The sequence below is a fragment of the Tarenaya hassleriana genome, unplaced genomic scaffold (assembly GCF_000463585.1).
Source record: "Tarenaya hassleriana unplaced genomic scaffold, ASM46358v1 Cleome12, whole genome shotgun sequence".
Lineage (NCBI taxonomy): Eukaryota > Viridiplantae > Streptophyta > Magnoliopsida > Brassicales > Cleomaceae > Tarenaya > Tarenaya hassleriana.
In genome coordinates this window covers 1,464,716-1,487,598 of record NW_010962392.1, presented here as the reverse complement: position 1 = coordinate 1,487,598, position 22,883 = coordinate 1,464,716, and the positions used below count along the sequence as shown (strand labels likewise).

Here is a 22,883-nt window from a genome sequence, read left to right as displayed (position 1 = left end):
ATATATATATATATATATTAAGATAAACTACGTATTTGTTTTATTTTATTATTTAATTTAGAAAAAAAAATCACTTTGGTGGATGCTTGAAACAATAAAAGCGGAATATCCCGTTGGAATCCACGTGAAGGCACTTCTCATGCGGGTTTTGTTTTTATTTCATTTCATCTTTTGCCATCGGATTTTTTATTTATTTTTGTTATTTTTTAAGTATGGTCCAAAGTTTTTTTTTGTTAAATCCAAACTATTTTTTTTTGTCAAAGACCACAATATTTTTTTTCTCAATGGTTATTCCAAAAAAAAAAAACTAGCATAAAGATTATAGAAAACATAGAATTTCATTTTTCATAAAAACAACTTTTCAATTAATATATATTTCACTTCAAATATATAATAAAAGTATCGATAACAAATACTGTATATTATAGGAAATATAACATATGACATGTCACAAAACAATGTTTCAGTTGATATTAAATATAGTTGGATTCAGTATATAGTCCAAAATCTTGATAATAAATATAACACATAGTTTATAAAAAAAATAAATTGAATTAGAACCATAATTATGTAAAGAGGATTTTTTCAAAGATCCGAACAACAACTTCATGTATGGTATTTATATATCGGAATGATTCATTGTCATTGTTTTTAATATAATTGCGATCATTATCATTGTCATAATCATCAGTAATATTAATATAAAAGTTTTGGGTCGTAATATAATATTAATATTTAATAGTTTTATTGTGTTGAAAATTAGGGAGGCTTTCGGACAAGATTCCCGGTTTCGTGGGATGTGGCAACTCTTGTTGTTCAACCAAATGGAGTTGACTTTTCTTTGACTTATTGTTGGAGATTTCCCAGCCGTTGGATTTTCTCGAAGAGTATCTTACGGTCCGTCAGATTCTGATGCGGAATAATCTAGTGATTTGGAATTCTTACATCATCTTTTGATCCAAGGGGCCCACACTCGAAACTATTTTTTTTATATGAATTTTAATTTTAACACAATAATATATCATATTTTTCAAATATAAGGAAAACATCTGAAAACATAACGAATTCGTACATGAATATCGATGGTTTTCCAAATTCTATCTATAAAAATATATTTGATTAAACGAAAACAACTTGTTATTTACGAATTATCACGATAATGATATATAATCAATATATAGTAATATGTAAAAACAAATTTTGTATTAAACTTAGATTTAAAATAAAATCCAATGTTAGATTAGGTGCAAAAAAACAACACATGTAAATTATTATCAACACGTGAATTACGCATCGATAATATAATAATATATAAATATCACGTAAATTATATTTTCATTTAGTTTAGGACTTGGACAAAAGAATTCGAAACTCATCAATATTGATGTGTAAATCAGTTATAATTTTAAATATTAACAAATATATTTATAATCAAATAATACAATCTTGATCTTGCTATCAAGATTGAGTGGCTCAATCGATAAAGAAAAAAAGGGATCAAAACTTATTGTCAACCCCATCATATCAACCCTAAAATTATAACCAATTAACGAACAAAGTATCCAACAGCAAAAGAACTTCAACTCCTCTAGTCATCACAGCTTAGGATCTTTCTTATTTTGACATTTCATTGTGAGAAAAAAAAGTGATATTGTACACACACATACAGTGTCACCTCGACTACCACCGAAATACGCATGCGGGTTTCATTCACACACTACAAAATAGAAACTTACAGGTTCTGGAAAGCGGATTTGAACGGCTTTAGCAATAATGCGAAGATCTCAAACTCGAGATTCCATCTTCTTGATAGCTTTCTCGATGGCTGGGATGTTTTCCTCGAATGCCGACCATTGATCCCCCGTCAAGCTTATTCCTGGAGGCATCAAAAGACTGTTTGTAAACTCAAGAGGATCGAAAAGATATCTCCTGCACTAGACATCAGAATTGGGTTCCAAGTAGACATTGAAAATTAGGTTTGCTAGAAATGTTATTAGCCCTGCCTCAAGCTCGGTTCTCATGGACCTTTTGACGGCTCTTGAAACTAAGGACCTATCTATGCACAAGGATTTGCTCGGACAACTGTGGGTAATGGGGAAGACACTTTCTTCTGGCTAGATAATTGGTCCCCATTGGGGCAGCTACTTGATGTTCGGTTCCTTCGGGACCATCTGACTTAGGCATCCCTAAAACTGGAAGAGTCGCATCGGTCTATCGTGACAACCGCTGGTTACTGCCTAACCCAAGATCCGACGTCCAGCTGAGGTTAGTCACTCTCTTGTTGGATATCAGACTAACCAATTAGAAGGATAAGCATTTATGGGTAATAAACAACATCCCTGTGGTTGCTTTCTCAGCCAGAGCAGTCTGGATTTCGATTCGACCGATTAGTGATCGAGTTCCATTGTCATCCATTATATGGTTTAGAGGACACACTCCGCGTCACGCTTTCACTGTTTGGACATTTATGCTGAACAAGAACCCGACAAAGGATCGGATGTTATCATGGGGGATGCAGGTACAACCGGAACACATCTTATTAATTCTAGCCCCGAGTCTCGGGATCATTTGTTCTTTGAATGCAGGCTATGTTCTATGGAGTTTCCGAGCTTCCTAGTAAACCATTTATAACTTAACACGCCCAAAAACATTAGAACACCAAAAAGCATTGCCCACAAGTGCTAGCATTGTATAAAGAACTACGCCAAGTACCTTTAGAAGTGGGAAGTTCTTTGCCATCTTTCTGGTAATACTCCCTGATCGAAACAAGTGTTCTCCCTCGGAACTCTTGAATTGTCACCCTTCTCTTATCTGACAACTGAATCATCAACCATAATAAACACATGGCAATGAGAACATCGATTAAAATTATCATAAAATCAAATGACGAGATTTTTGTTTTGCTCTCATATAAACTGAGCATACGATAGGTCAATGCCCGTATGACTACAGGCATCCCCCTCATCCAAAGGGCTAGCAGGTTCAGATTCTGCCAATAGGTTTATGAGGGCTGGTTAGCACCTAATGTGGACTCATTTCCAAGTTCCACAATCACCTGATGGTGTGCAGTGATCACACATCGACTAAAGGCGGAAATTTACATATGATTGTAAGGCTATGGTCACATTTCCAATAAAATATTTCTGGGTTTGAGAAGAAAATGCGAGAAAATTTCCCAGTCTAAAGCTTTAGTTAAATAATATAAAGACTCCACCGAGCAGGAAGAACGATGCCATCCAGCCAACAAATTCGGTGCAATTTGAAGCGGACACGGAAAACGAAGAGACTGACGTCAGTGTATCATCCTAGTTATCAACAGCTCAGACTCGATTTCTATATTCTCAGTAACTGTCACTGAGATTACTCCTTAGTACTACTGAGGATCGGAGTAAGTCAACCATGATGTAAGTCGCGCAGAGAACAAACAAGCTCGTGAACAACAACAGAAAGTCGTAGGATAATGAGAGGAAATCAAACCGAACCCGACAAATGATGAGATTGCCCTCATCGTCCAACTCCTTATCCTTGGGAGCACCTCTAGCGTCCTCCTCTCCTTCCTCCTCCTCCTCCGCTTGCGCAGCTTCCTTCGTCCTTTGCTCGTCGAGGAACAAATTCACTACGAGCCGAACATGCGCCTTATACGATTTCTCCGACAGGTCGACGCCGAGCTTCTCCGACGCGAGTTTACGGACCATGGACTCCGTCATCTCAGCCATGTCCGATTCCTCAAGTATCTCTCGCACTGTTCTCTCGATCTTCTCCTTCATCTCTTGCTCCATTAGGGTTCCGATTCCGATTTTGGATTTTTTTTCTCCAAGTGTTTTTCGTCCTCGAATGGCGTGCGTCTGCCAAGCAGGGAAATCGGCGATGAAACGTCGTCGTCTTAATGTGTCCACGTGTCGTCCGCTACGGGATTTTGACGACGACGATGATGAAACCCGTTATTTGTGGTCCTGCGTGAAGAAAAGTTTGCTTACGTCAAGGAACCAAACCGGAGTAAACCGATGATTTCGGTACGGTCACCATCGGTCAAGCCGTATTTCTGAAATTAATGATATGATTAGAAGAAATTGAATTTAATTATAATTACTTGATAAGAGTGATTTGTGATGACAAATAGGGGCAGTGGGTCACTTTGGGGACAGTTTTTTGATTTTGAGGATATTTTACAATCGTGCCCTTAAAAAATCTCATACTTTCGCTTTTTTCCTTTTTATTTTTATTTTAACAATTAAACCCTTTGCCTATTTCACTAATTAACCAAAAAGAAATTAGCAAAAAAACTGTACATCAACCAAAAAGAAATTAGAAACAAACAATATATTACATAAAAACAAGGAAATAAAATTCGACCTCCAAAAACATTTTAGTAGTTTTCTTTCTTCATTCTATTTTTTTTAAGAAATAATTCTTCCTCCTAATCTGAAGGGGTATAATAACTTGCGAGGCAAGGCACATCTAAAACCCTAGACCCTGAGAGTGAGTTCCTACTAAGAGAGCAAAGTGATGAAAAGCAAGATGCTGCTGCTGAGAAGTATCATGACCCAACCGCTATCTGGCCTCGGCCTCGGTTTGTCCGTACAAGAAGCTCCAAGAATGGCCCGGATTCGAGTGGAGACTAACCTGATCGTTGCCAAGCACACGAAGAAGAGGCTTATCAAGAGAATTCCAAGCTCTTTCCTCTCTAGATATGCCTGCTCTCTTCCAATCTTCTCCACTTCCGATCTGATTTCAAAGCGTATATGTATACACATAAGAAGACTTACACTTTCAACAAAAGTGATTTCCTTTTCCATCGGGCGAGTTTTCGATATATCATTAAGTGGAGAGAGAGAGAGAGAGAACCGACCTCAAGGCTCTGTTATCTCTGGCCAACGATTCTACACGGGAAATCACAAGGGTTTTCCATAGATCTGTGTCTTTGAGTTCCTTTTCCTGTGTAAGAAATATCAAAGTCATGAATATATGGTTGGTGGGCTGAGGTTAAATGCAACAAAGGATATCATATATATGTGTGTGTGTGTGTGTGTGTGTGTGTGTGTAAAAGTAAGATGGCAGTTGATGACTGAGCTTAGAGTGAGGATGAAGAAGAAAGTTATTCTGTGACCCATACCGTCTTCTCTTTCCAATCCATGAGTTGTCTGATTTCAGCTTTGCTTTCCTCCACAAGCATTAGGGTTTTGTTTATCTCCAAGCTAATCTCTGGTTCCCTCTGGTTTATTTCCTTTACATACTCCTCCAGAACCGATAAATTCATCTCGAGGGACTTTACTTTCTGCATCAACACTTTCAAAACGTTATGCTTCTCCCTGAACTCGTGTTTCTTGTCACTCGAGCTCCCGCTCTTCACAATGTCATCTTTCTTCTTCTGAGCATCGATTTCCTCCCCAATCTGCACTGTTCCGTTGCCCTTCACTTTCCTGTCTCGTTTTTCGCCAGTGATTTCAACTTCCCGGTTCAGTTCGGACACAGTGTGTCTACCTGGGAGAGTATCAGATGCAACAAACAGATCTTCAAGCATTCTCTCGATAGCATCAATGCCGTAGACCTCTACAACACTCAGAGTACAGTAAAACTCCGAACCGTAGTGGCTAAACAGGTCCAGTTTCAGATACCTCAGCCATTTGGGTTCTGAAAGCCGAAATGTCTGGACATGTTTCACATTTGCAGCCACGAAACTGCCAGCCGGCGTCCATGTCTCAGTTGGGTAATTCAGGCTGCCTGATAAGCTGAACTCTTTGAAATTCGAAGAGTAATGCTCAAAATTTGCAATCTTTACAGTGTCAACTAACGTCTCTTCAGCGAGCTCGATCACCACAAACTTATCTGCAACTGAACACGGGTTTCTTAAATACTTGTCGTGATCTTTCCCGAGTACGTTACAGGCTCCTTTCGCTTCTTTGTTATGGGCCACGACTTTTGCACCCTTCATAGCAGAAGCGAAATTATACCCCATTCCATCCGGCTCTAACCTATGATGGGTCACATTTACAAGCTCCGTTGGCTCGGTGGAACCGTTTACTTCACAGAACTTTTCATCAAAGGTGACAATACCGGAATCATATGCTTCGAGAGTCTTGTTTGTTCTCTCTTCTTGCACGACTCTGCAGATCAACAAAGTGTTGTTTCCCAGAGCATGCTCAAACACATCCTCTAGCTGGCCCTTCTTCCTTAGACAAAAGTTGCTATCTTTCGCTGTCGCCTGAGAGAAAACGGTACCATTGGGACTTGTGGAATTCTGGATTTCCAAAACCGACCCATCTGCGTAATTTCCAGTTCCATCTACAAAAGAGATGAATTTCTTCAGAATTTGAAATGCAGGTGATGAATGAAATTTGATCTCAGTTCAGCAAGTTGCAATCTGAACAACACTTCCAAGCTTTCAGGAAGAAAAAAGTCATTTCCTTTCTTTATCCTTTTCTTCTCATTTTACACTTGACAAGATATCCAATGCATTATCTAGGCATCAAAGAGAAATTGCAATATACTCATCATTTCTCTCCCTTTCACTTCCATTTTCTGGGCAACCAAACATCATTCTTTACCTAAAAAGGTATCAATTCCACGAGCTTTCTTACCAACCAAACAAGAGCTTTCTTACCAACCAAACAATACATGAATAAGCTTTCAGGCTTTCTCTTAATTAACATTTAAAAGTTATCATTGCCATATCTCTCCGTTCCACTTCTAATTTCCAGGCAATCAAACACCAAATTACAGACAAAAATAAAGGGTCTGCTGCCTCAAATAGAAAAAACCCAGAAAAAAAAAGAAAGTTTTCATCTTTACCTCCATTTTTATGGCCAAGACCAAGCTTGGAGTAAACCAGAAAGAGGAAGCACCAGAGTAAGAAAACGAGGGAGAGAGAGCGCTCGTAAAATCTAGCCCGTCTGGGCTTAATATCAGCATTTTCGAAGACCCTCACGGCACGAGATTTGCAATCCTTGTTTTGCTTTCGCCATTTCTCGTTCAGGCATATAGTCGAACGGTTTCCACGCGCCGTCATCGCTCAGCGAAAACAGATAACCACAAGTGTGTATACACACGAATACAGAGAGAGATAGAGAGAAGATTGACCGCCGCTATCTTGCAGAAACAGAGAGATGCAGAAGACGAGAAAGATGAGGACGAGAGAGAGGGAGAGAGCGAGCATGGCGACGCGTATTGATGTGTTGTGGAGGAGGAAACTAACTTTGGACAGCGGGAGGGCGAACTCTTCGGCATATTGTTGTTTGTTTTATTTTTAATCTTCTGTTATTATTATTATCATTTTACAACAAAAAAAGATAACTGGTTTTTATCTTCAAATATATAAACACTTACCTTTTTGTTCAACGGCTACTTCATGATTCCATCTATTTTCGGAAATTTCTAAAACAAGCCTTTGACTGAGTTCTTTTACGTGGACCACAAGGCACTGCCTCCTTCTACACCAAGTTTTCCTATTTAAAAAATGACCGGTCCAGCTTATAGAAACTATGCAGTAAAAAACATATTACTTTCGTCTCCTCAATTAATATTTCACCATTTCGTTCTCGGTAAGTTCTTTTCTCTCGGGGAATATCCAAAGCTATATTATTAAATATTGGATATTTTATATTACCTACACTAAATCAGAACTTTTTTACTCAATAGTTATAATTTTTCTAAAACTAAAAAAAACAAACTGAATAAAAAAATAATAAAAAAACTAAAAATTACTTTAAAAACCTCTATCCCTTTTTCTTCTTCACCTAATTTACCTTTTTCAGTCAAGAACCCTCAATCTAATCTTTGCCATTTCGAGTAAATTTATGTTTCCGGAATTCAAAACCACTTTCTTAAAACTCTTCATATTTACCGAATAACATATCGTGGTAAAAAAAAAGCATAGACTATGGATGAAAAGCTTAAACAGAGCGAGGAAACAGTCTCAGACCTGAGCACATATCACTTCTCCTTCCGCTGGGACGAAGAGGTGGCTGCCGCCTCGACGTACTGTTCGGCCAGTTTCTTGACCTTCTCCCCTTCTTTGATCAAGAAATTTGCGCTCTTAGCGTCGGTGTGATACTTCATTACTTTCTCGGTAGCTTTGGTCACCGCCCACCTGTACTGATCGACGTTTATCACTCCGCTCTTGCACAGCGGTCTTATGTGTTCTTTTATGTACGCCTCCACCTGAAATCGTTAACCGGGTCTCGTAAAATCGTTTAGCAATGGGGGTTACTACTACTGGGTGAAGAATCGGAAATTCGATTAGGGTTACTTACCTTCTTGGTGACAGAGCTAGTAGACCCATCTTCGGTATTTGTATTGTCTTTCTGTTCTTTCTGTTTCCTCTTTTGAACCCTTCTGGACGACGATTTCTCTTCCTCCATATTAGAGTTCTCGAAGTTAGAACCGATGAACTCTTTGTGCACGTTGCTTTCACACTCGGAATCAAGTGCTTTCACACTCGGAAGATTGTTCTCTTCTACCACCACTGGCTCTTTATCAGGACCGTACAGTTCTTGACATTCCGCCAATGAAAATGTCTCACCACCTTCCTCTTCCACATCTACGGGCTTGATCCCGCCATCTTCAGTTGCATTCTGGATCGCCCGTGTGTTTTCATCCTCGGAAACGTCGGGATCAACCGCTGGTTTTTCGGGTTTGAGGCTATTTAGAACTACCTTCACCTTTGTTAGATCTTCTTCTGGCTGTGTTTCTAAGGCTTTCGCAGCTGTGGTAACCCCCATAAAGTCTTCATCATCCAAATCATACTCGAAATCCCCGTATATGTCTACCTCAGGATTTACATCTATGTCGAGTACATTGTCCGGGTGGTCTTCCTCTCTCGATTTGTCCAAGGAGTTGCCTGCTTTATCCGGCAAGACTTCCGCCGAACATACTGGGCTGTTTGGTGGTGAATCAGACACGAGACCTGCGGTTCTGAGTGCTTGGAGAACGGCTTGATCATCTGAAGTCTTGTCAGTAGTTTGATTTGATTCGTCATCAGCAGGCGATGACAAAGAACTCTGATCCGCAGTTTTGTCCAATACTTTACTCTCTGAATGGTGCAGTATCTCCTGTGAACATAGATTCAAATACACAACTTTGCTGCTTGATTTGTCGGCGATTGCCTTCTCGACATTTATAGCATCCGCAATGGCTAGCTCCGTGGCTGCAGTCCTTCGGATAACTGGAAGATTTGCTTTCTTAAGAAAATGCTCTGTCAGGCGGTATAGCTGTATCTGCAGAATCAGTCATTTGCTTAAGAGCAAAGAAGAAAACACGGAAATAATAATGTTCTACGAGAAAATCAACAAGAGATTAGCCTGAACTTTCCCCCTAATCATATGATCCGCTAAACCAGTGACTCATATAGCTCATAATCAAAGAAAACCACCAGGAAATAATGAAGCTAGCTACTCAATAAGATTGTGATTAGCAAAACTAAGAATAGGGTAAACTTAAGGTAACGGGAGTAACGGGAGATACTGAACTAGCTTTGAGGATGAACCAGAGACAGCTTTATTTATTTACCTGCCTAACTGAAACGGGAACTTTGTTGTGGCGACTGGTCGCCAAATCTGGTCTCATATCTACCGGAAGTTGAGCCTGATCAAAGCAACAACAGAAACATAAATAACTAACAATTGAAGAGCACCAGATAACTCGATAGGCCTTTGTTTTCTTTTTCAGTTTCCAGATTTTCCAAAAAAACAGCGAGGTGGGGAATTACATACCAATAAGGGGTAATTCCCTTTAAGCATCACAGTGTCTCCTTCTTTGTCTTGGCTTGAGTTGTCAAGGGATAAAGATTTCTTCCTTGCAAGAACCTCCAATGCCCACTTCCTTTTGTCTTTCTTCAGATCATCTGACTTCCCCGATGTTTCTTTAGAGTTACTCGATGCAGAATTGGATGTTCCATCTGATCGTTTGTTTGGATGTGATTTATCCGAACCCTTCGACCCAACAGTATGGGAGTTTGTCCCCTTCGCAGCACTGACATTTGGTAAAATCTTGTCCGTTTCCGTGGCCTTTGCATTGTTGTGGGAGCTTCCCGTTTCTTTCAACGTCAAAAGAGGCTTGATATCATCTTTTCTCGGGAAAACAGAGGTATCTGCCAAGTACAATCTGGAGAGAATAGGATTTGAAGCCTGGTGGAGGTTTTTAGATGACAAATTTTTGTCCGTGTCAACTGGATTCTTCCTTAAGAGGCTTAAAACAGACTTCAGAGTCTCAATCTTTTCAGGCTTTCTAGTTCTTATGCAACGATGCTTCCAAAACTCAACTTCACAGTCCCGGTGCCATGCACTTCTGCGCTTCCCATTGGAATCTGCATAGATCTTTTTCGTGAGATTCTCACGAACTTTTCCTTTCTGCAGCATCAACTTCTTCGCCTTCACTGCCACAGGCGACAACGTTTTAGGTGGTTCTTCAGTTTTGGGTCCTGCTATAGCAGCTCTGAAGGCAGCCAAGAGTTTTGGATCAAAAAGGTTTTCTCCAATGTCATTCGCCGATTTGTTACGAACAGCTTCTCTTATTTGCTTCCTTAGTTTCTCAACGAGGACCGAAGACTCTTTCTCATCGGCTGTTGTACGCATAATCTTCTTTACCCTCAAACCAGCAACATTCTCTCCTTCTGAAACTTTATCGATAAGATTTGGATGCAAAGATCTCTTTAAAGGCTTGTGACTGGTTCCTTTAACAATGTCCAATATATCAACAGTAGCATCATTTGAAGTGGATATGTTCTCATGGTCCATCGACATTGTTTCCTCCTTTTCCTTTTCCCCTGGTTTAGACCTCTTGAGTTTCTCTACAATCTCGGTCTTAGTTTCCGTATCGTCATCATTACCACTGGTAAAAGAAAAAACATGCCACGAAAAAATAAAACACACACAAACATTTGAAACACAGCACATACAGTAGGACGGTGCACAAGGTTTGAATGAGTGAAACTGACCCGCAATCCGAATGCTTTCTCTTTGCACTGATAATGTTAGAAATATCTGAACTATTGATGGTTGCACTGGCAAGAGCTGCAAAACACATTTCAGGAGATAAGACCATGTGGAGCAGTACAAACACAAACATTGATGTACTTGCATTACGTCATCACAGGAATGAAATGGAGGAAATGAGAAAGAAAGTGAGATTCGCCGACGAGCACACCACGATAGAGCCTCCGCCCGAGAGAGAAGGCTTAAAGTCGCCAAACAACGTCCCAAGGTTCCACGCGGAGACTCTGAATCGCGAAGAGGGTTTCGTGGTGGAGAAGAGGAAAGAGGAAATCATTAGGGTTAAGATCAAGATGCCAAAGCTCGAAGCCGAAAGGCTTCTATTGAAACACTCTCAAAACGGCGGCGTTTTGGAACTCCGACACGTGGCAGACCAAATCTTTAACGCCCCCGTTTATGGCGTCCATGTGGCGACTGTGGTGGTCGCTCGTAACAAGGGAGTAGAAGCCGGTGCAATTAAATATAATAAGTATCTTCATTAAGGTTAATTAATAATTAGAATTTAAATTAATATTATAGTAATCCCGAGTATTACTAAGCATAAACTAGTAGCTTTTTTTAGGAGTTTTGGTAATAATTAGATTTAAGGAGTAGGGTTTAGTTGTTTTATTTTTTAATTTGTTACTTTTTAAATCTTTGGCTATATTTGTCTTTTTTATGTGTACTGTACAGTACAAGGAGAGAACAATAACAGCTTAAGAATTTGGGGTCCAATTGTTGCCGGAAATGTCGATCCATGACAAACGATGTGGACATTTATTTAATATATTGAATAAAAAAACGAGGCCAAAATAATTTCAATCTCATACAGAAAAAAAGAAACAAGGAAATGATTTCAAGTGAATAAATTTTCCAATATTTGAAATTAATAAGTTGATTACCAAAAAATAAAATAAAAAAACCAATACTCAATAAGATGTAACATGTTTGTAAAATTCGATGAAGACGTCTAGGCCTGCTCTGCAACTCTTGTTACAGGGTCTACAGTAACATACAAGCTTAGTTCATTACCAAGCAGCAGGGAGAACAGAGATTTATTGTAGTACAGCTAATATATAAAACATGCAAACACATTTGAGATGGATTTTTTAGCCACCCAAGAATGGACTCTATCGAAAATCTACATCTGTCGAAAATTTAGTAATAAAACCTCACAGACAGAATACTACCACCAAAACAACTTGCCTTGTTCAATCAAGATACCAGTACCATTCTCCAAATGTTCGCCAAACAATTGCGGCATCGAGTCTGAAGGTAAACCAGATGATATCTCATGTGATAAGGACAGCTTCAACTCCTGTTTTCCTGGGACCTGCTCCTTAATGTCATTCATACTACATGTTTCCAGATGAGAATTATCAGGGCATCCATCCATCTTTGCTTGAGCCAGTGATGGGGTGGTTTCACTTGGTTCCATGTGCCACTCATTTCCTTTGACAATCGAAACAACAATAGCCGTCTCACCTTCATCAGCAACTGCAACTGAAAAACTTCCAGAGAAAACAGCCTCGCCTGAGCATCCACTATTCGATTTCTCTGGAAAATACTCAGACTTTCCTGCCTCCATTGTTGCAGCATCAGATTCTTGAGGCTTTTCATTAGAGAGACATCTACAGGCACAAAGCAAAGCAGAACATATATAATAGAAATGAAAATGATACTAGAAAGAAGGATGGCACTTCAAAGCATCAATTCAAGCCCTATCTGTCTTTTCTCTTTAAACACAGGACCCAGCAAGAAGAAAAACATGCACATACTTCAAACAAAGGCAATAAATCTACAATAGTTACTACAAACATAGCAAATCATGGGACAAGCAATCGCCTGTGGTAAACTCCTAAATCGTTGTCCAAAACCTACCTTGGGCATATCCATGTATCGTCAGATGCACTTTCAGGATCAAAACCCACACAAAAAGCATGATACCTGTTAGCACATGGATTGAAGCAACAATAAGAGGAGATTTTAATCTTCAGAAATATTAGAACAAGAACGAATGGTGCAATACTTATCATTCTAAACCGATCCAGTTAACTTGCACTTATAACTTATAAGATAACAAAGATGCCTCCACTGGCATGCAATATTTACAGGACACTTCAATCTTAAACAATAGGAGACATGATATGACAGAGCAGCAAAACTTAGTCTTAGCACGCACTAGAGTTCCATGAAAGTGAACTTCATGACCCAGCATAGAAAGACAAATAAATCCATGGGAGAATGTATACATAGAATATGCAACAGGCCATCATTACCATATGTCGCAAGAATCACAAGCAATTGATGTATCAAGGCTGGAATCCCCTTCAATGCAAGAAGGGTCCTGCCGGATTTTGCAGCCAAGTCCATCTAGACATATAACTGCCTACAAAATGATTAAGAAAGTTTTAGACATTTATATAGCAACTTGAAAAGCCAAATTATGATATACTTACATTTTCGTTAATATAGTGCGATGGAGAAGAGAAGGCATCAGTCTTCCCCTCAACGCACCAATCTTCATCTCTGCACACGTTTGAAACTATAATTATGATAAAGATCTTTGAACAGTTAGTTATTAACCCATGGTAGATACAGGATTTTTATCATCCTAAACTACTTATTAATGTTATGCCATTTAATTCATCTTGTAATGCCATTACCAAATACAAAGAGTGAGTGATGTGCTTGCAGGGAAATGTCATGCAAATTGTTCAGGCATTTAAAATCATCAGAGTTTGAATGAATCCTTAAGATCAGGAAAACAATATTCGTGATGAGGAAAAAACATGATTTCAATACCTGGATGATGAATCCTCACCATCTTTGCCACTCCCACCTATATCATACACCTTCATGATCAAACAGAAAACTCATTACCTAACCCAAGAGCTTATTAAAACTCACAACCATAGGATTTCAAACACGTTCAAGTAAGAAACAACAATGTTCATCAGCATAAACCTAACAACACAAACAGAAAACTCATGAAGTACTTACAGGGACACATGTAATCAACTGAAACTCGCTCTGACAAAGAGGACAAAGATTCATAATCGTAGACCAGTTATCGATGCACTCAAAGCAAAACCTGAAAAAGGCACCAGATGAATTAAACAACCAGAGCCACCAACTATCTCTCCGCTCTTTCATGGAAAAAAAAAACTCAGCATACACAGTCTCGCAATTTTTCCAATATTAAATCCTAATTCAAAGTTCAAACTTAGACTGTTTAAAGAAACACTATAACTTTAAAGACGAGAAGCTATACCAGTGCTGACAGCAATCAAGAACACCTCTATCAATGATAATATCCATGCAAATCCCGCATCTCTCGCCTTCAATTCCAGCAAAATCCTGGCAAAAGAGAAACCAAAAATCACAGTGAGAAACCATTTCAGAAACCCAAACATGTATTACAACAGTCTCTCCATCCCTCCCATAAATTTTCCTTCAATGGGGGACAAAAACATGAAGTATCCTACAACAGGTCACGAAATTTAAACCCAATTCCATTTGCAGCGGCTTCTGTTCATAGGTTTGATCTTTATATAGAACACATTCGGAAATTTACATGACAGATAAAATTCTACTGGAGGAATCGCTTCAACAGGAAATTGCAAGTTCGAGCTTGAGCATTAAAGAAAGCAATTCACGACTGTGATTAACTCTATACATCAACACAAATTTCGATCGATTGCGTGGATAGTTCATACACGAGTCCTGGGGAAAAAAGCCCAGAAAGGAGAAGCTTACGGTGACATTTGATCCGACTTCAACAGCGTCATCGTCAAGCAAGTTGCTCGTAACAAAATCGAGCTCCATTATTATTCTCCCCCAAAAAGAATCTGCAAACCAAAAAGGAAAAGCGATCGACGATGAAGCGAACAGTACAAAAAAAAAATCCCCCCGATAATTCTCGGACCACCTACCTTCGATGAAAAAAACTACGAAGCAGGGAGAGAAATCTCAGACTTGTTGGGGAAATCACGAAGAAAACAAATGGTTGAGCATGGAAAACAGAGAGATTCTCCTAGGTCAAAACGAGTAAAGCAAAAATTCATGGGCGATGACGTCACCGTCTGCAGAAAATATCATTGGACTTGAGAGAGAGAGAGAGAGAGAGAGAGAGAGAGAGAGGAAATCCGTCCTTGCTGAGGAAGACGGAGAAATATGGGACTTTCGTAATTTGGAATTTCATGATTTGCCTTTTGGGGTCACAAATGTGAAAGTTTCTACTTCCCATGGGGTCTTTTAGCAAGCTTTCAAAACCTTGGGCCAATCCTTAAAATACAAAAAGATACGGAGGATTTTGCAAGCAAATTCCTTTCTTCTACAAAGCCCAAAAAAATTGATCTCATTATAAATATAAAATGTTTTGAGTAGCCAAATGTGTCTTCTGAATTGAAAAATCAAAAAATGGACAAGTACCTTTGTTATTGCTCTTTCACCAAATCGAATAACTGGGAAGTATATATGTATATACATATGCTTATATATGTTTATGTATATATGTATTCGCATTTGTTAAAAGTACGAGGATATTGATCATCCGCATCAACCTATATTAACCTAAAACCAAGACATGCACTCATCTCTTACTTTTCCTCCATTTATCAAAACGTGTACGGGTACTCACATCTCCACCGCCGGAGCAAAATCGTTGAAACCCTCTCCTTCAGACAGAAGCGAGCAAAGCCTCCAAGCTCATGGGAAAACACATGTCCACGTGGCTGCTGTTCCAGACATTGTCGGCGAGGATGGCGTTGACGGCGTCGGTGGGATGGAACTGGTCCCACCACAGATGGGAAGATGCGTCCTCACACGCCATCTCCGGCGCTATGCACGGGAACCACCCCTTGTACTTCCCCAACCCACAACACGCCTCACTCGTCACGTTGAAACCTGAGTCACCAAACAAAAACTCGGTAAGACCCCACCGAGTTGCCCAATGACTCGCCCAAGTTGTAGTTACGAAAGATATGACATAAAGTGAGGATCTTTCACTGTCTTTTCCAAAAGGTTACTGCTTATACTAACCGTAGAGCTGGTGGTTCTGGAGGATGTTCATGGCGCCTTGTAACACATCACAGAAGATTAATGTAGCGCCAGGAAGATCGAGGTTAAGCTGATCAATCATGTATCTCATCACGAAGTTGGATTCCATGATCATGCTGTTCATTTCCTCTGCGCATTCTCCGTTCCGGCTGCTGTATCTCCACAGATAGTACGGTGCACATCCGATTGGTGGCAACCCCATCACCACTACTCTCCTCGCGTTTACATTGTACAAGTTCTGTGATTGAAAACATATATGAAATGAAACCGACAATGATCTTAAAGTGCTTAAAACCTGGCAATGCTTAATCTGATAAATCAAACATCCAAACAAAGAAGAACAGGCATTAGTTTGAATTTGATCTCTTAACCTTAGCTTTTTGTGATATCGAGCTTAAGAGGTTCGGTTTTCTCAGTTCGGGTTCTAAACCTTTTCACTATCGTGATTAATCTGACTCCCTATACCGCATTGTGCGTCTAGACTCTGTACCATGTGGATGAACTCTGATTGTAAATGCAGACATGAACATATGGAAGTAATGTTATTCACCTTGAGCTCCCGTTTCATGTTGGAAACCAAGAACTGATTGAAATGCCACGGAGAATAGAGATTCTGGACATTGGAGATGTTCCTGATGTAGAAATGTATGTAATCATTCACTCCGATCGAAATGTAGAAAACTGAGTTCGAGATCAGATTATCAGCAGCTTCCTCTCCAATGCTGAGTATGATCTGCTGGTATGTGTCCACAAACTGCTCGATTTGCATTGCAAATGAAACCCTTTGGCCCTGCAACCGAGATTGTGAAACTCAACATTGCTATTTCGAAATGGAAACTAAGTTCGAGTAGGGATTTTACCAGTTCGGATCCACTGGAGAAGATAATCCCAGCCCCAGCCGAAGCATAGTTCACACCGTGAAGCATGTCTTCCACTGTTCCGGTCTGTCCAAGATAGCTTGGAACGAACGGGAGGCCAAGTCGCAGAGCTGTTACAAGATTTTCCATGCACCGAATCAATCCCCCACTCCATTTCCTTAACATTTTCTCGGCAACCAAACAGCAGGTATAAAGAATCGAAAGAAAACGCACCAAACCGGCAAAAAAAAACAAGGGAAAAATACAAAGCATCTCATTTCTGGGTTTCCCTCTACTTTCTCTGCATTTCTAGGCACCCTTAACAGATCTAAGCACCTTTAACAAGATCCAAATGGTGTATCAATCAAAACAGTAGAACGAATCAAACGATAAAGTAAAAAAAAAAAAATCGGCCCAAACTAGAAACAAGCAAGTCCTAACCCAGATAATCCACCGGGATCCTTCCATTGGAAAACCTCCCGGTGGGCTGATGAGTATCGAAATCTCTGCCGTAAGGGAGCCGATCTGCTCTGGCGAAGGTCCCAAGAAAGTTGTTCGTCCCACAATCGACCGAGGAATCTCCGAAGACGAAAAGAGCCTGCGGCGGCGATCGAGAGGGCAGAATCCATGGAGACGGAGAGATTGGAGTCGAGACGGCGGAATCAAGGAATGGATCTTCGGCGATCAAATAGGTTTTCGTGAGGATTACCAGGACAGAGAGAACAAGAACGAGAAGCTTGATCGACATCGTCGTCGATCAAGAGAGAGAGAGGGCGGGAAAACACGCAAAGATGGAAGTGGAGTTTTAAAAACCTAAACGGCGTCGTACGATATCTTTGACCTGAAATTGGGCTAATATGTCAAGCCCAGTTATCACGAGCCTTGTTGGCCCAACAATAAAGTAATTATTTTTTTTCAATTAAATTCAGTTTTTTCTCTCATTTTTTGGTAAATGAGAGCTTAATAATAATAATAATAATAATCTCGTATTACATTGATTTTTAAAATATTAAAATGTCTAATTTTCTTAGAATCTCTGTTTCTTCTTGGAAACCAAAAAAAAAAAATCAATCATTCATGAATAGAAAGAACAATACTCACTTTAATAGATCAATATAAACACAAGACCGATCATTTATAGGAGAAAACTAATCAAACTCTAATTCTAGGAGTGTAAAATAATTAAAAAAATAGAAAATATCAGAATATTTTTCCAATTTTTGGTTGAGTGAATAAGTTTTTATCGGAAAATTTTAATTAGTTGGGATATTAATTACGGATGAAATTTTCAGGTGAAAACAAAAGAAATAAGGACACATCCGATCGGGCGGCCAGGCCGTCCCCATTTCTATCTGTTATCCCTATGTCCAAGCACTCCCTTTCTTCTCGCAACTCTTATCCCGACGGAAAACCCGTTTAAACCTCGTTACCAAACAACCCCTCCAAGAATGGCCAAGCCTCCGTCGTGCTGTACCTGTACAAACCTCGCGTCCTGCATCGTCGCGACGGTCTTCATAATCGCCGTCATCGTTGCAGCCGTTACCGTTTACCTCATCGTCTTCAGACCCAGGGACCCAGAGATCTCCGTCACCGGCGTCAAGCTTCCGTTATTCTCCGTCACCAACAACTCCGTCAGCTTCACCTTCTCCGAGTTCGCCTCCGTCAGAAACCCTAACCGTGCCGTCTTCTCCCACTACAACAGTAAAATCCAGCTCTTCTACTTCGGGAAACGGGTCGGGTTCATGTTCATACCCGCGGGCGAGATCCGATCGGGCCGGACGAAGCACATGTCGGCGAGTTTCTCCGTCGATTCATTATCTCTTGCGATGGTGGCCTCCGCTGAAGCTGCTAGATTTCAGGGCTCCGGACCAGTTATCGATGCGGGTAATAGAGTCGGACCCGCGATGGAGATAGAGACGGATCTGGAGATAACGGGTCGGGTTAGGGTTCTGCGTTTCATGACGCACAGAGTCGCTGCAAAATCGAAGTGCAGAATCACCATTGCCACGGCTGATGGATCCATCGCGGCGGTCCGTTGTTGATATCTCCGACAGTTCTGCTTTGCTGCTGTTCTTCATTTTCTTTTTCTTGGGGGTAAAGCGTCTGTACCCAGAATCCGTTGTAGTTTACATACAAATACGGAAGGAAAGGAAACAGGTTTTAGATAGAAGGGTGATTTGCACTTGTAGACTCTGGAAACGAAGCTTGTGATCCTCATCATCTCTATAATACCGCATCTGAATCCCGTGAGCTTCTTCCTTGAAGTGCCTTGACGGTATCGGATGAAAAGGCTTTTCCGCCATGGCGATGTTCTTTCATCCATCCTGTGGCGAATGCAGAAATGGCGAGCCCAGCTCCTGTGATCATGCTGCCTGCGATTTGGAAGAGTTTAACCAGAAACCCAATACCTGCGCTGCTTTCTGATTAGCCTCTTGTCCAAGATTCTCTCGGTTCGGAGGAGAGACGGAAAAGGCAAGTGCCATGGCAGGGCAGACGCTGGAACCACCAGCCGGATAAAATGTGGATATGTCTTCGTAGCTCGCAGCTTCAGAGTTCAGATAGCGTCGATAGATAGATAATGTGCTCATATACGTCTGACGAGTTTTTTCAGTTCCTCTTTGGAGAAAATTTTGGGTTTTTAGAATAAAATAAAATGTATAAAAAAAAATAAAAAAGGAGAGTATGGAGGTGCGGGGAATCGAACCCCGTGCCTCTCGCATGCGAAGCGAGCGCTCTACCATATGAGCTACACCCCCATCTTTATAATTTATATAACTTAACAATTAGCTCATTTTTATTTTAATCTTACTCTTGTCCGACTTTACACAGTTTGTCCGAGAAACTTATCTTGGTTTGTCACCCTATCCTTCGATTTTCCATCCATTTCATCAGACTTTGGCTTGAATTCGAGTGTCCTTGGTTGGCCGGTGATTGAGCCAAAGTTCTACCTATTTTTTTCCCTTCGGTTCCATTGTCCAAAAGTGAGTTCGAGAGTCTCCTTCGTTGAGTGTCGGTGATTGCGTTTCGGAACAGATTTCATCCCCTCAGCTGATGGGCGTATATCATTTTGAATAATCCGGTTCAATAGCTCTGGATAAATTTCAATCGCTGAATCAAAAAGGAAAATAATATAAGATTCAGTAATCCATGGATTATATTATTAGAAAGCAAAACTTAACAATGTTCATAAATCAAAACATCACAATAACTTCATTATTTCCTATCTCAAGGCTGTTTACTCCCTTTCCTGTTTATCTTCTTGTCTCAGCATTTCTTCCTTGAAAAGACAGCATTATTGTTTTTTTTTGTCAAAACAGCATGATTGTTGTTGTCATCATCTAAAGAAAAAGAAGATTAATTCTGCTCATAGATCCACTTCTCAGCGTTGCTTGTGTAAGAAACGAGTTCTTCGGGTTTGAACCACAGTTTGATCTCGTCCTTAGCCGTCTCTGGCCCGTCGCTTCCATGGATTATGTTCCTTGATTACCACAAACAAAAACCCTCAATTACTATAAGCTCTTCTTGGTGTTCCAAATCTACATGTCATTTGATTTAACAGTTGAAACATGGTACAGGTTTTGATTCATGCTTCATATGAGATTTGAATAGTTTGAGTTTGGTTGGTAATATTTATATGTCCTGATGATATATACCTTCCAACAACAACTGCCAGATCCCCTCGGATAGTTCCCGGTTCAGATTTCTGTGGGTCAGTGGCTCCGATCAGTTTACGACCGTATCTGATCACACCCTCTCCTTCCCAAACCTAACAAGTCGGGTTTTCTCGGTCAGATGACATATACAGTGTAAGGCCTTTCAAGGTGGGTAATCCATTTTCGGGTTCAGGAAAGTTCCTTTACCATGGCAACAACGGGGCCTGAGCTTAGGAATTCACACAAACCGTTGAAGAAGGGTCTTTCCTTCAGATCATGGTAATGCTTCTGCGCAAAATCTTTAGAAGGGACCAAGATTTTTATACCAACGAGCTTGAAGCCCTTGCGCTCAAACCGGGAGACGATTTCTGATATCTGATGATCACAGGATAAGAGTTGAGCATGTTAACTAAACCAAAAAGGTACTAACTTGAGATTGGATTAAACAAACAAGTACAGGCTGAGCTTTCTCTTACCAGCCCTCTCTGCACTCCGTCGGGCTTGATAGCTATGAAAGTGCGTTCCATCTGATCAAACAGAAGATTTCGTTAAGAGGACATAATAGTGAAAAATAATAATGATATGTGCATACATAAGTCTGGTTTGGGGATGTATTTACCTCAGCAGCATGTACCTCTTGGTCTTGGATCATAAAGGCTACACAAAGAGAGAGATACATGTATAGTTTACATAACCCACATGACTAAAGTGAGAGAAAATATTTACATTCAAAAGATCGTAAACCAAGTTATGTCGTCAAACCTGCAGCAGGAAGAGCTAAGAGTCCACAGATCCAGCTCCTGGAGATATTCCCAGCAGTTGAGTTTCCAAAGTTTGATGCAAAAAGAGGAACCTTCCCGCCGGCAGAAACAACTGCTGCTGCACCAATGGCTCGGCCTTCTGAAAACGGATTAACAGAAAAGGTTAAGACCTTAGAACGGAAAGAGACAAAAGAAAACAAAGAGGAACTGATCAACTTATTCTCAAACCCACCTGAACCATCTTTTCTCTATTTTAGAACAAGAAACAAGAGATTTTAAAGCATCATTGGGATTACAAAGCAAATTCCTACATGAAAACAGATCATCAGACAAGAACCTAAAAATCTGAAAGCCCAAATTCAGTTCAGTTTTCCTAGGTTTCCACATAACTGTGTTTTATGCCATTCGATATGATGCATACCACATCACAAATGCATAGACGCAAGATTAACAAGCAAACGATGATATCTTAGTGAAAACGAAAGAATTGCCATCTTCAAAAGAATCCGCCGTTGTTATAAACGAGGATTAACAAGAAAATGATAGACTAGCAGAAGAACGTTGATGTCTTAGTGACAACGAGAGAAATGAAATTCAAAGAAAACTGAGTTGAACCCATCATCGGTACCCGATTAGACAACAAATCGAAGATCCAATCAAGCTCAATACAATCTCATAATGAAAACGCTTCCACACAATCATCCAGTGAATCGATCGAGCATAGACATATCAACAGTACGAAATCGTCGTAAAACTTAGAAGAATCAACACACGTTCCACGGAATCTAACATTACTGAGATTTTCCACAAGAGAAAATGGGAGGAGCTTTACGTACCGGAGAAGAAACGAGCATTCTTAGCTGAAGGAAGAAGAGACCGCGCGGCTCTAGAAGCCGATCTGCAGATTTGGGAGCTCATCCTCTTCAACGATGGAGATTGGAGACACTGAAGAGTGAGTCAAACGAAATAGAGATCTCGAAAATGGTGAAGTCCGGTCTGAATTGTTGTTGGAGACTTTAAAGGGCATTTTTTGGGCCGGGTCGGGTCATAAACCTACCCATATCGTTGGGTCAATGGGCCCAGTGTATATATATATAGATCTGGCCACAAAACAAATGGATTTTGAAAATAGGATCAAAGGTTATTTGAAATGTGAAATATTATTAATTGAATTTAAATTGATTATATAATGGATGATGTTTAGTTTTTTATTCTTATGTAAATTATAAAAAAAATATTCAATTTAACAGTTAGTGATTTTCTATAACAGAAACAGAATATTTTTTAATATAAAAAATCAAAAAATCGTTTTTTTAGAAAATATACATCACCGACAATTAAAAAAAAAAGGCATTAATGCGGTACTTAGACCAAAGGAAACTTGGTAGCTACATCAAATGAAGTTATAACTGTTATTATCAGTGAACCAAAGAAAATGATGATACTCTATATTCAATTGCCAAGAATATAATATATATATATATATATATATAACATAAAAGGAAGAAACTGTACAGAAAACTCGCCTAAAAGCTTCGAATCACTGTGGGGTTTTCGCTTCATCCAATTGGGAGAGCCTCTCTTCCG

At 39.9% G+C, this 22,883-nt stretch overlaps 7 protein-coding genes and 1 non-coding gene across 8 annotated transcripts in view; 1 reads left to right on the top strand and 7 right to left on the bottom strand.

Moving 5' to 3' along the window:
• Positions 1 to 1,524: 1,524 nt before the first annotated feature.
• On the bottom strand, positions 1,525 to 3,855 carry LOC104806442 (RNA polymerase II transcriptional coactivator KELP). Its single transcript, XM_010531343.2, has 3 exons — positions 3,483 to 3,855; positions 2,713 to 2,818; positions 1,525 to 1,876 (listed from the first exon to the last, which is right to left on the bottom strand). The coding sequence occupies exons 1-3, from the start codon at positions 3,777 to 3,779 to the stop codon at positions 1,785 to 1,787; spliced, it is 495 nt and encodes a 164-aa protein (XP_010529645.1). The 5' UTR covers positions 3,780 to 3,855; the 3' UTR covers positions 1,525 to 1,784.
• Positions 3,856 to 4,330: 475 nt separating this feature from the next.
• Positions 4,331 to 7,412, bottom strand: LOC104806441 (uncharacterized protein slp1). The gene is made up of 4 exons (XM_010531342.2): positions 6,790 to 7,412; positions 5,114 to 6,282; positions 4,850 to 4,935; positions 4,331 to 4,725 (listed from the first exon to the last, which is right to left on the bottom strand). The coding sequence occupies exons 1-4, from the start codon at positions 7,004 to 7,006 to the stop codon at positions 4,491 to 4,493; spliced, it is 1,707 nt and encodes a 568-aa protein (XP_010529644.1). The 5' UTR covers positions 7,007 to 7,412; the 3' UTR covers positions 4,331 to 4,490.
• Positions 7,413 to 7,767: 355 nt separating this feature from the next.
• LOC104807002 (uncharacterized protein At4g10930) lies at positions 7,768 to 15,130 on the bottom strand. The gene is made up of 14 exons (XM_019201685.1): positions 14,900 to 15,130; positions 14,724 to 14,815; positions 14,239 to 14,324; positions 13,968 to 14,058; positions 13,770 to 13,819; positions 13,424 to 13,493; positions 13,244 to 13,353; positions 12,846 to 12,911; positions 12,158 to 12,595; positions 10,931 to 10,996; positions 9,708 to 10,824; positions 9,505 to 9,579; positions 8,250 to 9,212; positions 7,768 to 8,157 (listed from the first exon to the last, which is right to left on the bottom strand). Exons 2-14 carry the CDS (start codon positions 14,790 to 14,792, stop codon positions 7,930 to 7,932), a joined length of 3,429 nt encoding a protein of 1,142 aa, XP_019057230.1. The 5' UTR covers positions 14,793 to 14,815; positions 14,900 to 15,130; the 3' UTR covers positions 7,768 to 7,929.
• Positions 15,131 to 15,420: 290 nt separating this feature from the next.
• LOC104806436 (GDSL esterase/lipase At5g08460) lies at positions 15,421 to 17,630 on the bottom strand. Its single transcript, XM_010531337.2, has 5 exons — positions 17,324 to 17,630; positions 16,886 to 17,013; positions 16,576 to 16,815; positions 16,008 to 16,263; positions 15,421 to 15,872 (listed from the first exon to the last, which is right to left on the bottom strand). The coding sequence occupies exons 1-5, from the start codon at positions 17,628 to 17,630 to the stop codon at positions 15,646 to 15,648; spliced, it is 1,158 nt and encodes a 385-aa protein (XP_010529639.1). The 3' UTR covers positions 15,421 to 15,645.
• A 414-nt stretch (positions 17,631 to 18,044) lies between these two features.
• On the top strand, positions 18,045 to 19,629 carry LOC104806437. The gene has a single exon (XM_010531338.2). The coding sequence runs from the start codon at positions 18,331 to 18,333 to the stop codon at positions 18,922 to 18,924; it is 594 nt and encodes a 197-aa protein (XP_010529640.1). The 5' UTR covers positions 18,045 to 18,330; the 3' UTR covers positions 18,925 to 19,629.
• Positions 19,566 to 19,638, bottom strand: TRNAA-CGC. Its single transcript has one exon. It is a non-coding gene; the product is annotated as a tRNA-Ala (tRNA).
• A 375-nt stretch (positions 19,639 to 20,013) lies between these two features.
• On the bottom strand, positions 20,014 to 22,287 carry LOC104806438 (nucleoside diphosphate kinase IV, chloroplastic/mitochondrial-like). The gene is made up of 7 exons (XM_010531339.1): positions 22,133 to 22,287; positions 21,298 to 21,435; positions 21,155 to 21,192; positions 21,012 to 21,062; positions 20,743 to 20,910; positions 20,536 to 20,648; positions 20,014 to 20,360 (listed from the first exon to the last, which is right to left on the bottom strand). Exons 1-7 carry the CDS (start codon positions 22,212 to 22,214, stop codon positions 20,237 to 20,239), a joined length of 714 nt encoding a protein of 237 aa, XP_010529641.1. The 5' UTR covers positions 22,215 to 22,287; the 3' UTR covers positions 20,014 to 20,236.
• Positions 22,288 to 22,645: 358 nt separating this feature from the next.
• Positions 22,646 to 22,883, bottom strand: part of LOC104806439 — a 2,880-nt gene continuing 2,642 nt past the window's right edge. The window contains exon 9 of the mRNA XM_010531340.2: positions 22,646 to 22,883. Within this exon, the coding sequence (XP_010529642.1) occupies positions 22,837 to 22,883 (47 nt within the window). The 3' untranslated portion in view covers positions 22,646 to 22,836.